At 43.7% G+C, this 13,029-nt stretch overlaps 1 protein-coding gene across 5 annotated transcripts in view; it reads left to right on the top strand.

Moving 5' to 3' along the window:
- Window positions 1-13,029, top strand: part of CAMSAP2 (calmodulin regulated spectrin associated protein family member 2) — a 168,860-nt gene that overhangs the window by 85,364 nt on the left and 70,467 nt on the right. For all 5 annotated transcript variants that reach the window (XM_067538308.1, XM_067538309.1, XM_067538310.1 and 2 more), the window contains 2 exons: window positions 5,048-5,209; window positions 6,982-7,065. In XM_067538308.1, the coding sequence (XP_067394409.1) occupies window positions 5,048-5,209; window positions 6,982-7,065 (246 nt within the window). The remainder of the gene's footprint in view (window positions 1-5,047; window positions 5,210-6,981; window positions 7,066-13,029) is intronic.

The raw sequence follows: 13,029 nt of genomic DNA on the forward strand, positions 1-13,029 counted from the left end.
GGTGAAGGAGTTGGAAGAGGCCGATGATAGCTGCCGCCAGCACATTAAAGAGGCTGACCCAGCAAGAGTGGCTCTACCAGTCCATGAAAGGGTCCTCAAAATCATAAAGGCCCTGTGGCAAACCCCTTCCTCGGTCGCCCCTACGTCAAAGGTGGCCAAGAAAAAGTATTATGTCCCGGCCAAAGGGTTCAAGTATCTGTTCACTCACCCCACCCCAGAATCCTGGTGGTAGACGCGGCCAACTAGCGAGACAGGCAAGGTCAGCCAGGTTCCACTCCCAAGTACAAAGACAACAAAAAGCTGGATTTGTTTGTGAGAAAGGTTTATTTCACGGCAAGCCTGCAGTTCAGGATTGCCAATCATCACGCCCTCCGGGGTAGATGTAATTTTAACTTGTGGGACTTCCTTAGGCGGTTCGCTGAGGCCCTACCCCAGGAACAGGGCCGCAGACTTTACCACCATTGTGGAGGAAGAAACCACGATGCCTAGGGCAGCGTTCCAGACATCCAGTGACGCTGCTGTCTTGGCGGGTAGGGCCATAGCCTCCACCATCTCCATGAGAAGGTGCTCATGGCTGCAATCCTTGGGTCTGTCCCAGGAGATGCAGCAATAGATTCAGGACCTCCCTTCGATGGGTCAGCCCTGTTCTCTGACAAGCCTGACATGAAGCTACGTGGTCTGAAGGACTCCAGGGCCACGCTTCGCTCCCTGGGTCTGTACACGCCCCAGGCTTCCAGGCGTCAGTCACGGCCCTAGGCACAGCAGCAGCCAAGGCCTCTGCCTAGGCCCTTTCAGCCCTATAGAAATAGGGACAGGAATATGGGGGTTTAGAAGGAGGAATCAGCCCCCCAACTCATCCTCAGCCCCCCAGCAGGGGCTCCCCAGGGGGTTAGGCAACCGGAGGAGACTGTTTTGATGGTGCGCCCGAGGGTGGCACCCCAACTGCTCTCCTGGATCCGCCCAACCCCTTCCTAGACAGGTTAAGGCCCTTCTATCCCGAATGGTCAAAGATCATGTCGGACCGCTGTGTCCTTGGGATAGTCTCAGGTGGCTATGCCCTACAGTTTACATCGCCCCCCCCCCCCCCCGTCCCTCTTCAGGGACCCCTCTCACGAGCAACTCCTCTTGCAGGAAGTGGACACCCTGCTAAACATAGGAGCGGTGGAAATGGTCCCTCAAGACATAAGGGGAAAGGGATTCTATTCGAGGTACTTCCTCATCCCCAAGGTGAAGGAGGGCCTGAGACCCATATGAGACCTGCATCGTCTAAACAAATATATCAAATGACTCATGTTTCGCATGGTTTCCCTAGCCCCCATAATCCCTTCCCTGGATCCAGGAGACTGGTATGCTGCCCTCGATCTCAAGGACGCATACTTTCATGTGTCCATCCTCCCCAGCCACAGGCGCTTCCTTCGCTTCATGGTGGCTTGCTCCCACTACCAATTTACAGCCCTACCCTTTGGTCTGTCTTCGGCTCCAAGGGTGTTCACCAAATGCATGGCCGTAGTGGCTGCCCACCTGAGACTAAAGGGGGTGCAAATTTTTCCTTACCTGGACGATTGGCTGATCAGGGGCATATCCAGGTCCCAAGTGCAGGAGACTGTGACCCTCACTTGTTCCATGTGCAGCAGGCTGGGACTGCTCATAAACGAGCAGAAGTCCACACTAACCCCAGTGCAGAATTAATTGGGGTCACCCTGGATGCTTCCTAGGCCAGAGCCTTCCTGCCTCAGCCACGTTTCGAGGCGATGGTCTCTGTCATCTCTCAGCTGCACCAATGCCCCACGACAACAGCCGGGTACTACCTACAGCTATTAGGCCACATGACGGCCTGCACGTATGTAGTGAGACTAGTTCGCCTGAGGCTCAGACCACTTCAGGCGTGGTTGGCCTCGGTATACGTGCCGAGCAGACACCCACTGGATCAGGTGGTCACAGTTCCCCTAGCCTCCCTAACTCCCGGACTCCCTGGGCAGTGCTGAAGGGCATTCCATTCAGGGAACTGGTTCCGTTGGTCACCCTAATCTCCGACGCCTCAGATCTGGGATGGGGAGCCCACATCAGCACCAAACTAGGCACTCAGGAGCTCTGGTTGGGGGAGGAGAGGCACCTGCACATCAACATGAAGGAGCTGAGAGCCATTCACCTAGTGTGCAAGGTGTTCCTCCGATTCCTGACAGGCAGAGTGGTGCAGGTGCTGACGGACAACACCGCAGCCGTATTTTGCATAAACAGGCAGTGGCGGAGCACGCTCCTCGGCCCTCTGTGAGGAAACTATCCATCTGTGGAACTTTGCCATAAGGCATGATTTCCACTTGACTGCCTCTCACCTTCCGGGAGTGAGGAACGACGAGGCAGATCGCCTCAGCAGATCGTTTCTACCCAGCCACAACTGGTCGTTGCACCCGGAAGTGGTGACTACGATCTTCCAGAAGTAGGGTGTTCCCCAACTGGACCTATTCACATCGGCCTGGAACACGAAGTGCCTGAGGTTCTCCTCACTCCGGGGTCTCGAGAGCGGGTCGATTTCCGATGCATTCTGTATTGACTGGGCGGGGACCCTCATGTATGCGTTCCCGTCCATTCCGCTCCTGCCCAAGGTCCTGCTGAAAATAAAGAGGGACAAGGCGAAAGTTATACTCATCGCTCTGGCCTGGCCAAGACAGCACGGGTTCAGCATGCTGCTGGACCTGTCGATCGCCCCGCCCCTGCAGCCCCCGAGGTGGCACGACCTTCTCTCACAGGACCATGGTCTCCAGTTGCACTGGACCTGGACTCCCTGCACCTCATGGCATGGAGGCTCTGTGGCTGACGGAGGGAGAGAGAGCCTGCTCAATGCAGATCCAAGAAGTCCTGCTTGGGAGCAGGAAACCTTCCACACAGGTCGTGTATGGGGCTAAGTGGAAATGGTTTACCTCTTGGGCGGAGTCCCAGGGCATTCCGCCCAGCTTCTCGCCTGTACAGGCAATCCTGGAGTACCTGCTCCAGCTAAAGCTCCAGGGTCTGGCGCTGGCTTCACTAAAGGTTCACCTGGCGGCCATTTCAGCCTTCCATCAGCTGCTAGAAGGGAGATCCCTGTTCTCCCACCCCATGTTGGTCAGGTTCCTCAAGGGGGTGGAGAGGCTTTATCCGCAGGTCTGTGACCTGCTGCCTCCCTGGGATCTCAGCCTGGTCCTCTCGAGACTCATGGGGGCCCCCCTTCGAACCCATGGCTTCATGCCCCTGCTCATGCTTTCATGGAAGGTAGCCTTCCTGGTGGCCATTACCTCAGCTAGGAGGGTCTCCAAGATTAGGGCCTTGACCTCGGAGCCCCCTTATACGGTATTCTATAAGGATAAGGTTCAGTTGAGGCCGCATCCAGCCTTCCTGCCTAAGGTGGTTTCCCAATTTCATTGTAACCAAGATATTTTTCTCCCCGTGTTTTTTCCTAAACCGCACGGTTCGGAGGAGGAGAGGAGATGGCATTCGCTGGATGTGAGACGAGCCCTGGCCTTCTACATCGAGTGTACAAAGCCATTCCGGAAATTGACGCAGCTCTTCGTCGCAGTGGCTGACCAGATGAAAGGCTCACCTGTCTCCACCCAGCACATCTCCTCGTGGATTACATCATGCATCAAATTCTGCTACGAGCAGGTGAGGGTGCCACTTCCCAGTACCATCACAACGCACTCAACCAGAGCTCAAGCCTCGTCTATGGCCTTCCTGGAGAGAGTGCCCCTGCAGGACATCTGCAAAGCTCCCACCTGGTCGTTGGTGCATACCTTCACGTCCTACTACGCCATCGTCCAGCAGGCGAGAGAGGATGCAGGATTCGGCAGAGCGGTGCTGAGGGCAGCTCGCCGGTAACTCCTACCTACCTCCAAGGTATTGCTTGTTAGTCACCTATAGTGGAATGGATATGAGCAATCACTTGAAGAAGAAAACAAGGTTACTTACCAGTAACTGATGTTCTTTGAGATGTGTTGCTCATGTCCATGCCACAACCCACCTCCCGTCCCTGCTGCCAGAGTTGGCAGAAAGAAGGAACTGAGGAGGCATGGGGCCGGTAGTGCCTCATATATCGCGACATGTGCGTGGGACTCCAGGAGGCACCAGAGCCAGCCCTGTGGGGTCTGCTCAGGGGAAGAACGTTCCGGGAACCGTGCATGGAGGTGTGCACTTACCTATAGTGGAATGGACATGAGCAACACGTCTCGAAGAACATCAGTTACTGGTAAGTAACCTTGTTTTTCTAAATCTGTAGCCCATAAAATGAGGATAAATTGATCCTTTCCATGTTAACACAGACAGCTATCTTTTAGTTTGTCCACATATGTTCACGTTTAAACCTAATTGTAACCTATGTAATTATATCTCTGCTGTACTTTTCTTCTGACATCTCGAATTTTTTTCTCTCACAATGCACTAAGTTATAGTGAAAGTTTAATTGTGAATTTTTGATATTTTTAAATTTTAACATATATAAAAACAGAATTTCCATTTAGAAATTAAAATTATTTTTTTAAATAAATTTAGTATCTTGGAGGTAATCAAGATGAGTTTATTTTCCATCTCTAGTCTTTTCCAGTACATATAAAGCTGGTTAAACAGATTATATACTTATGGATATTTATTTATTTTATTAAGGATACAACAAACTTTAAAATGATTGTATGTATCTTTGTGGCGCCTTAAAACTTAGTAAGGATTCCTATATTTTTTTCATTGCTATTACGTCTTACCTCACATTCACAGTTCTTTTTATTGCTATTTGCATGTCTAGCTATACAGAACATTTACTTTTCAAAAAACATTTTTTTCAAGCATATGTCCTTGTGCTTTGTGTTGCCCTTGTTAAAACTGTTATGCATGTTTCCAGCATTATCCTTTGGCCTAAAGCTGGTAGTCAATTATCAGACTTCTTGTAGAATTTAGTTTTTGGTGCTTTTGTAGGTGCAAATATATACGTAGTAGTAATTTAATGGAAAAAGAGAGAAAGAATAGAGTATTTAATTTAGTAAAATAAACAAATGGTCTCTTATAACTTTAACTTCTTTTCTTGCAGAGTGCTCATTTGGCCATGATTGATACCCTGATGATGGCATATACAGTAGAGATGGTCAGTATTGAAAAAGTGATTGCATGTGCTCAGCAGTATTCAGCCTTCTTCCAAGCCACAGACCTGCCCTATGATATTGAGGATGCTGTCATGTACTGGATAAATAAGGTAAGAACAAAGCAAATATATGCTTAGAGTGAAAAGACCATCAACATGATCCAGCTAGCCATGAATGGAAACTATATATAGTCCAGATGTAATCTAATATAGAATGTTCATTGTTCACCTTCAGCAAGGATAAGAAAAAAGTAAGTTTTCAGAATGAATTAAAACATCTTATTGAAATCAAGTTTTGACTGCAATGTACAGTATGAAGAAAAGGAAGCAATGTAAGATAGAGCTGAAACCTGACCGTTTCTGATTAATTTTGATGCCATGATGAAGTTGTTAATAAATCATTTAGCAGAACCTATAGATATCCTTGGCTTTTCTCCACTATAACGTAGCACAGTTTGAAACTGGAGTCTCTGTTATCTCTAAGCATATCTTAAGTATGAGATTTTACACCTGATCACTTACTACATAATAAACACAATTTTCAGATATAATAACCTCGGCCTATTGTGATAAAATGTACCTGCCAGCATCCAGCATATTCAGAGACAGGTCACACACTATTGCCAAATCTGCTGGTACAGATGGCCCCAGATTACAGGCTGAAACGCTAGCGTAATGTTTGCAGATTCTGTTTCAGTTCTGTATGATATGAAGTATATATTGCTTCATGCTTTCAGTGAGTCCTACAGTGGTGATAATTTTGAGGCCCCTGGAAAGTTGTGATTTCTCCCTTATGTCGGTCATAACTGGGTCATATCTCAGGTTCCTCCTCAACCTGTTTAACTGGAAATCTCAATCCAGCATTCCCTAAATCAGCAGTTCCCAAACTTTTTACGAAGGAGACCGACCAGCTGCATTTTGCCTTTTTCTGTGACCATCCAGGGTCCAAATTTGTGGGACAGCCCAAAATCACAGGCCAGCATCCTTCTCTCACCCCACTGAGAAGCCATTGATCCACGCAAAGAGCCCCCTCCGCCCTCGCACCTCAACCCTAATGCCAGCCAGCTGCAGAGGAGAGATCCTGGGGGTGGGGGGAAGGTGGAAAGTGAGTGTACCCTACACTCACTCTGCTGCAGCAGCTCCTGTCCTGTGAGGCTGGGCCCAGCTCCCCACACTGGGTGTTGCAACCTGGTGCACGGGATCATTGCACCACTCAGGTTTGGCACAGCTACCTCTCTACCAGGTTGCAATGTTCGGAGCACAGAAAACCAGGCCCAGCCTACTGAGACAGGAGCCGCTGCTGCGGGGTGAGTGTGGGGCAGGCTTATGCTCCAGCATGCGCACACCCATTGGGGCCTCCCCTCTACACCAGGTCCACAACCCACTGACAACCTTCCTGTGACTCACTGGTGGTTTAGGACCTACTGTTTGGGAAACAGTGCCCTAACTCTCTCCACAAACATGCACTGATTTTGAATACACTACTTACTGCCATCTCCTCTAGGACAAAGTACCACCATTTTAGGAGTTTGGGGCAGATGGGGCAGAAGGGAGGCAAGGTTAGGTAATGTTACACACACTGAATCTTTAGCCTTGCAGCCAGGGGCCCAATTTAATGTCTTTGATTTGGACCTTAGGTGGCTTCAACTAGGGTGACCAGATGTTCTGATTTTATAGGGACAGTCTCGATATTTGGGGCTTTGTCCTTTATAGGCACCTATTACCTCCCCATCCCTTGTCCTGATTTTTCACACTTGCTATCTGGCTACAGTAGTTTCAACAGACCCTAATCATATTGACTATCATGTTTCAGCTGTAAACCTAGTTAGAGGACTGCTTCTTTTAAAAACAGAACAGGTCATTTGAAAAATGTGTGTCTTTAGGTAAATGAACATTTGAAAGACATTATGGAACAAGAACAAAAACTAAAAGAGCATCATGGTGTAGAAACTCCAGGAGGTCAAAAGGTAGGTATATGTTTAAATATTTAAACTATGAGGATGGGCATATATGTGTAAACAAGACTTACTTTTATACAACATATAAAGTTACATTATAAATTCTTTATGAAAGGTAGGCAACACTACATTGAATTGAGCACTCTAATGCATTTTTGGAGCTCAGTACCCAATGCCAAAAGTTTCTGGGGTTCCTGGGTAAACTTGGGAGCATTTTGCTTTTTAACAAGCCAAAACAAGCACATATGAACAAGCTGTTGTCCTGATATGTCTGCTGAGAGCAGGTGTACTGTACCTTAAAGTAAGAGAAAAAGCTTTTGTAGTTCAGAATTGCAACAAGCTATCAGAGTTTCACTGCTGTAATTAAATCATTTTTTAAAATGAGTTTTATACTTTGTGTTTCCTGTTGTTCTCTTTAGCAAAGAAAAGTTTGATAACATGGAAAGATCTTCCTGGCGATATACATGTGACATTAGTCCTAAGAACAGTATATAATAAATACTACTTTTAAAGAAAGGCTACAACCAGATCTAACTTTTAAAAAGCAACATACATTTTTAGAAGTTCTTTCTGTCATGGCTTTTATTCTCCTTTTATTACTTGAGCTTTTAGGAGAGATTCTAATAGTCAATGTGGAATAGCAAGAAGCATCAGTTTGGTTACAATCTATAATAATGGTTGGTTACTAGTCTAAAACCAAATACAGTAAAATACATGATATTCTATACTTTTTTTTCTGTCAGGACCTTTTCCCTGATGTTCCTGGAACTGACTCAGTTAAAAAGCATCTTAGTCAAACTCATGATACATAGGAAGGATTATGTGGGATTCCAGAGTATGGAAGCTGGTTTGGGAGCTTGCTTCTGAATGACACAATTCACCCTGTAAAGAAAGGCTTATTATTGAGGGGAAGGATTCATCTTATCCCTAGGCTTGCCTTGTGTTGATTTAAAAGAAGCTAGTATGGTTAGCATACTACTCCAATTCTACTTTCCCTCCCATTCTCTTTTAATATAAGGAGTAATTTTTCTTCCCACCCTGCTTTGAAGGAGCCATAAGGATCCCTGGCCCTGTAAATTGTTTAGTTTTAAAGAAATTGAAAATGGTGCTTTTAAAAAAATTGTAAATTTAAATTTGAGTGTAACACAGAAAAGTTTCTGGAATATGAGAGAAGTGCGCTTAATTATTCTTTAATTCAAATAATGCCAGATATGAAAAGTAGAGAAATTCTTTGACTTTTTCATGCTTTAAAACAATGGTCTTGTTGATGAGATCAAAAATAATTGTAACTGCCCCTCACTTAAGTTTTATCAATTTCTGCAAATAAGGCATTATCCCAGAACAGCTTAAATTTACAGCAATAGCAAGGAAACAGTGAAATAACAAAGGATTAATTTCTAACCATATACAAAATACTGATGGAAATTGACATGCAGGAATATATGTTTATGAGCAGATGGATTAAAGATATTAATAGGAAATAGCACAGGAAAAATGACTGTCAATACAAGATCAGTCATCTTGTATTTCTCCACAGGCTGTAACATGATTTATATTGCTGCTGGTTTCAGATGTATTGTTATAAATCATGTTACCCAGTGTGAATATCTGTATGCTAGGTGTTTGCACCAGGGCAGGCAAGGTCTCAGGCTCCAATAGACTCCTGGATATCTTTTAGAGATTGCTGAAGGCACTACAACATAAAGTGCTATTCTTCACATTTAAAGACATAAAGAGAAATAACAGTGAAATTATTTGAAAAATGAGTTTAAAATATTAATTGCACATTACAGGTTCAACGTATTATGAAAAATTAAATCAGCTTCTAGAAAAATAAATCTTGCACCTAAATATGAGGGTTTTAGCACAGATTACACAGATAAACCTCCCCACAATACACTGCTTGAACGCTAATATACATGTACAAACAAACCTCCCAAATTAGATTTCGATAGATGTTTAAATGCATGATCTTTCAGACGTGCTGCATATGGCCCATAAATCCCTTTGTTGAAGAACTAAAGCTTTTTCACACATTATAGAAGTGCTTTGGCACGCCATATCTTTTTTTTTAATACTTGTAATAAGTTCAGAGCTTTATAATGTTGCTTCTACCTAAAAAGTTTCATGTGAAAACAGTTTACAGTGTATTTATATTCACCTGGACTCTTTCTTGAGCTTTATAATGGATAAGAGTCTGCTAACTTCATTTATGTGTAAATCTGGGCAAATAATTAAAAAATTGAATAATTTATTTGGAAACAAAATGGCATTCAACCAGTTCAGTTTATGAGAAGTATCTAAAGGGTTTGATTCTTTGTGGGGTTTTTTATTTTAAATGTAGGAAGATAAAGTATAGTATATTTTATACTCATTCATGTCACATTTTACCTAAGTTATCAAAACCCATTGCTTGTTACTTGAATATTACCACCTCCTAAGCTTCCCTGGTTGATTAGAGCAGTGGCCAAGCTGCCACTCTGGAATTTCTGCCATTCATTACTCCTGTTATATTTCATTTGTGCTAGAAACACACTCCTTAAGTACAGTATCCCTCATATACTGTACTTCGACTACCACTTTTTATTACTTGTTAATAGTTCTCACACATGTAGATCCTGCTGAGATTTTGAAACTCATCACAGTCTCAGGTAAAAACTATATTTTTGTCACACAGAACATATCACACCACTCTATAGAACACTAAAGTTTTGGGGTTTTTTTAATTGTAACTCAAGCCACCCTTTTAACCAAGCTGATTGGAATTTCCTTAAAGGAAAGCTGTTGATGGAAATTCCAATCTATATATACATACTATACTAATATATCAGCTTAACTGTTTAGTATGATGCAGCTACTATCAAATGTCTTTCAATATTCACATGCAGACTTTGGTGCAGCATACTGTTTATCTGTTTCCAGGCTCTGACTCTTCATTCCTTTACTCCAGTTCGTTCTTCACAGTTCAGTGCCAGTGAGATGTCATTTACAATATATATCTTTTTTAACCCTCAACATCTAGTACTGACAGCTGCGCAACAGTCTCAATTATGCTCCTCGGCCAGTGTCCTACTGCTGCTGACACAGATGCACAATTGCAGCTGTCACTACTGACTACTCTGTGTGGTGTTATTTTTTTCTATCAAACAGGTTACTGGTAACTGCTACGTTACTGGTATCAGTAGATGTCGTAATTAGATCAAACACTCTGATTGAATTCTGCTGTTGTAACAGCCAAAGCAATGTAATTGTTATTTTATATTATTCAAATATATTACATACCACTTTCTAAATAAGCAGTGCTCCAAATACCTAAAAAGCAAACAAAACAAACATTAAAAAGAAACCCACATTTACACGGAAGTTAGGCACCTGAGTTAAAGTGGCATGCTTTTCAGAAATGCTGACCACACACAGGCCCCATTTACTTGAGAGCTCAGGATGGCCACCACTTTGAAAATGAGGCCACTTTTTCAGTTACCTTACTTTTAAGCACCTAATTTTTGAAAATGTTGGCCTGCATGCTCACATGCAGTTCTAGCTTTATCTTTATATCTGGAGCCCATCACTGTACCCTCATTTCTTGATGCTTTTTCTTCCCCTTCAGCATGTTGCTTCCATTAGAACTTGAAAACCTAATCAATCAGGGGGTTGATATTTCCATTGTGCCTCTTCTGCTTTCCCATCACGCTTTCCAGACTGAGACCCTCTGCTATAATGTGGGTTTTCCATGTGGCTGGCATGGTTTGAAGTTCAAAAGGACCTTGTTCCATTCTACAGCTTTAACCTTCGTTAAAGGTTCTGACTGTTTGTATGGCCTGCTACTCCAGCCACATACTGCTGAGACTTCAAATTTCCAGAGTTTCTAAGCTGAGGCTCTCAGGGACGGGGATGATCTTGGAAACCTACTTTTCTCTCACTTTGGAGCTTGAACTGAAAAGAAGCAGAGAGAAAGAATGTCTGTGTTTGTGCTTACTGGGGAGAAAGCCAAGCAGGTATGGGAAGAAAATTCAAGGAGCTGAAGACCCATTTTTCATTCTTCTGGCCAAGCAGAAGCAAGATTGCTTATGCTAGAAACCTAGGCAAAGTTATTCAATAAACTTTATAATTATCTTCTATTTCCTACTTTGATAAATTTCACTCTAGCCAGGAACAGTAAAAAACTGAGCATAACTCTCAAAGCCTGCCAAACTGCTGTACTTTAGCTTTCTTAGAAATACTACAATAAATCTTTAGGGAGCAAACAACTAAATCTGTGTTTTGTTGGAAAAAAACACAAAAATGATTATTTATTATGAAATATTAATATTGTGATTAAGTCTGGGTTAGCTAACATATTAGCTAGCCAGGACCTAACCTCAGCCCCATTCCCTAATCGAGACAAATCCAACAATAAGCATAAATTACTTACATGTAACTGGAAGATCTTTGAATGTAATGCATTTGCAGATCCATATGAATTTTCCCTCCCTCCCCACTTCTTTGGGTTTTATTAGATTTCAGTGAGGTGGAGAGGAACGGGGCCCAGATGGAAAGGGGATGTTTTAATAAAAGTGGTTGGAATGTTCAGATCCAGGAGGAGTTGTGCATGTGCCACCTAATACTTCACCACTTCTAAGTGGTTGTGGGATTCTCCAAATACAGAAGCCAAGTCTAACGCAGAGGCTTTGCAGAGGAAATACACTGAATACTCCCACTCCTGGTACACATCCTTCCTCCAGCAAAAAATATTCCATGTTCAAACTAAATGAAGTCTGTTTCCTTGCTACAGTTACTTTCAACAGTCTAAAAAGTATATAGTAAAGACAATATACCATGCAGCAAATAACTATGTAAATAACAGTGATCTTCATAACATTTTGACTACTTTTTTACAATCTTTCAATAAGTAAACTTTTTATAATACAGCATGTCTAGATTTTTTAAAAGTACATAAATATATACATATACTTCCTCCGCAGTATATTTCCACTTCAGTATAAAACATTTCAAATGTAGTTTCATCTGCACTTATAAATAACCATTCCTTAAAAATTTTAAACTTGTACAATCAAGTTAATATACCTTTGGTAGAACTTGTTCTGTGTATTTGCTATACTACAATAACAATGGTGGTTCTTTGAATGTTTGCAGACATGTATTCCACTCAGGCGCGTGTGCACCCAGCACACCAAAGCTGGTGAACTTTTCCTTGCAGTACCCATCAGGGCAGTGCTGGAGTCCTCTGGCCCTTAGCTCATCCCCTGGCTATTTAAGGGCAGCGCTGCCCTGAGCCCCCTCAGTTCCTTCTTGCCACCCGTGGCTAGAGTCAGCATATTCTATGTGTGTTTTACCTCACTCTTCTCTTTCTGTCTTTCTGGGATTTTATGGTATCTAGTTAATGAATAGTCAGTATAGTTTAGTAGTACCCATAGGTTTAGTCTGTAACACTTAGGATAGATAGTTATCCTAGGTGATGCCCTCACTAGGGTTTAAACATTATCTGTTGTGGAGGATGGCTGTCCCCAATAGTGACCCCAACAGACGGTGTTTGTTGTGCCTGGAAGAAGGGCACGTTAAAGAAATGTGCTCCATCTGCAAATTGTTCAAGAAAAGAATGCAGGTCTGGAGTGGGCTATGAGACCTGCTTTGGCACCATGGACTCTCCCCCACCCCCAGAGGGCATCTGAGCCAGCACAGGCTGTTTGGCCAGATTCAGATGCCTTTCCCAGTAGGAAGTGAGCTTGTTTTCCTTTCTTTGATCCTCCTAGAAAAAGATCATAAAACGGATGGGGCCCGGGGTGTAGAGCAGCATCGTGATTCATCCAGTACGTGAGAGAGCAGGGCCATCTACCCTCGCTTTGGTACCGAGGCAAGAGCAAGTAGACTCTGTACTGTGGACTCTAGTACTGCCCGTGGGGCATCCACTGAGTCCGGCACCGATGACATTGATGTCCGCACCGTTTCCACATCAGGGAGCGTTGGACTTGCTTT

This window comes from Emydura macquarii, unplaced genomic scaffold (genome assembly GCF_026122565.2).
Source record: "Emydura macquarii macquarii isolate MOO-44397 ecotype Brisbane River unplaced genomic scaffold, CSIRO-AGI_Emac_v2 contig_480, whole genome shotgun sequence".
NCBI classification, from domain to species: domain Eukaryota; kingdom Metazoa; phylum Chordata; order Testudines; family Chelidae; genus Emydura; species Emydura macquarii.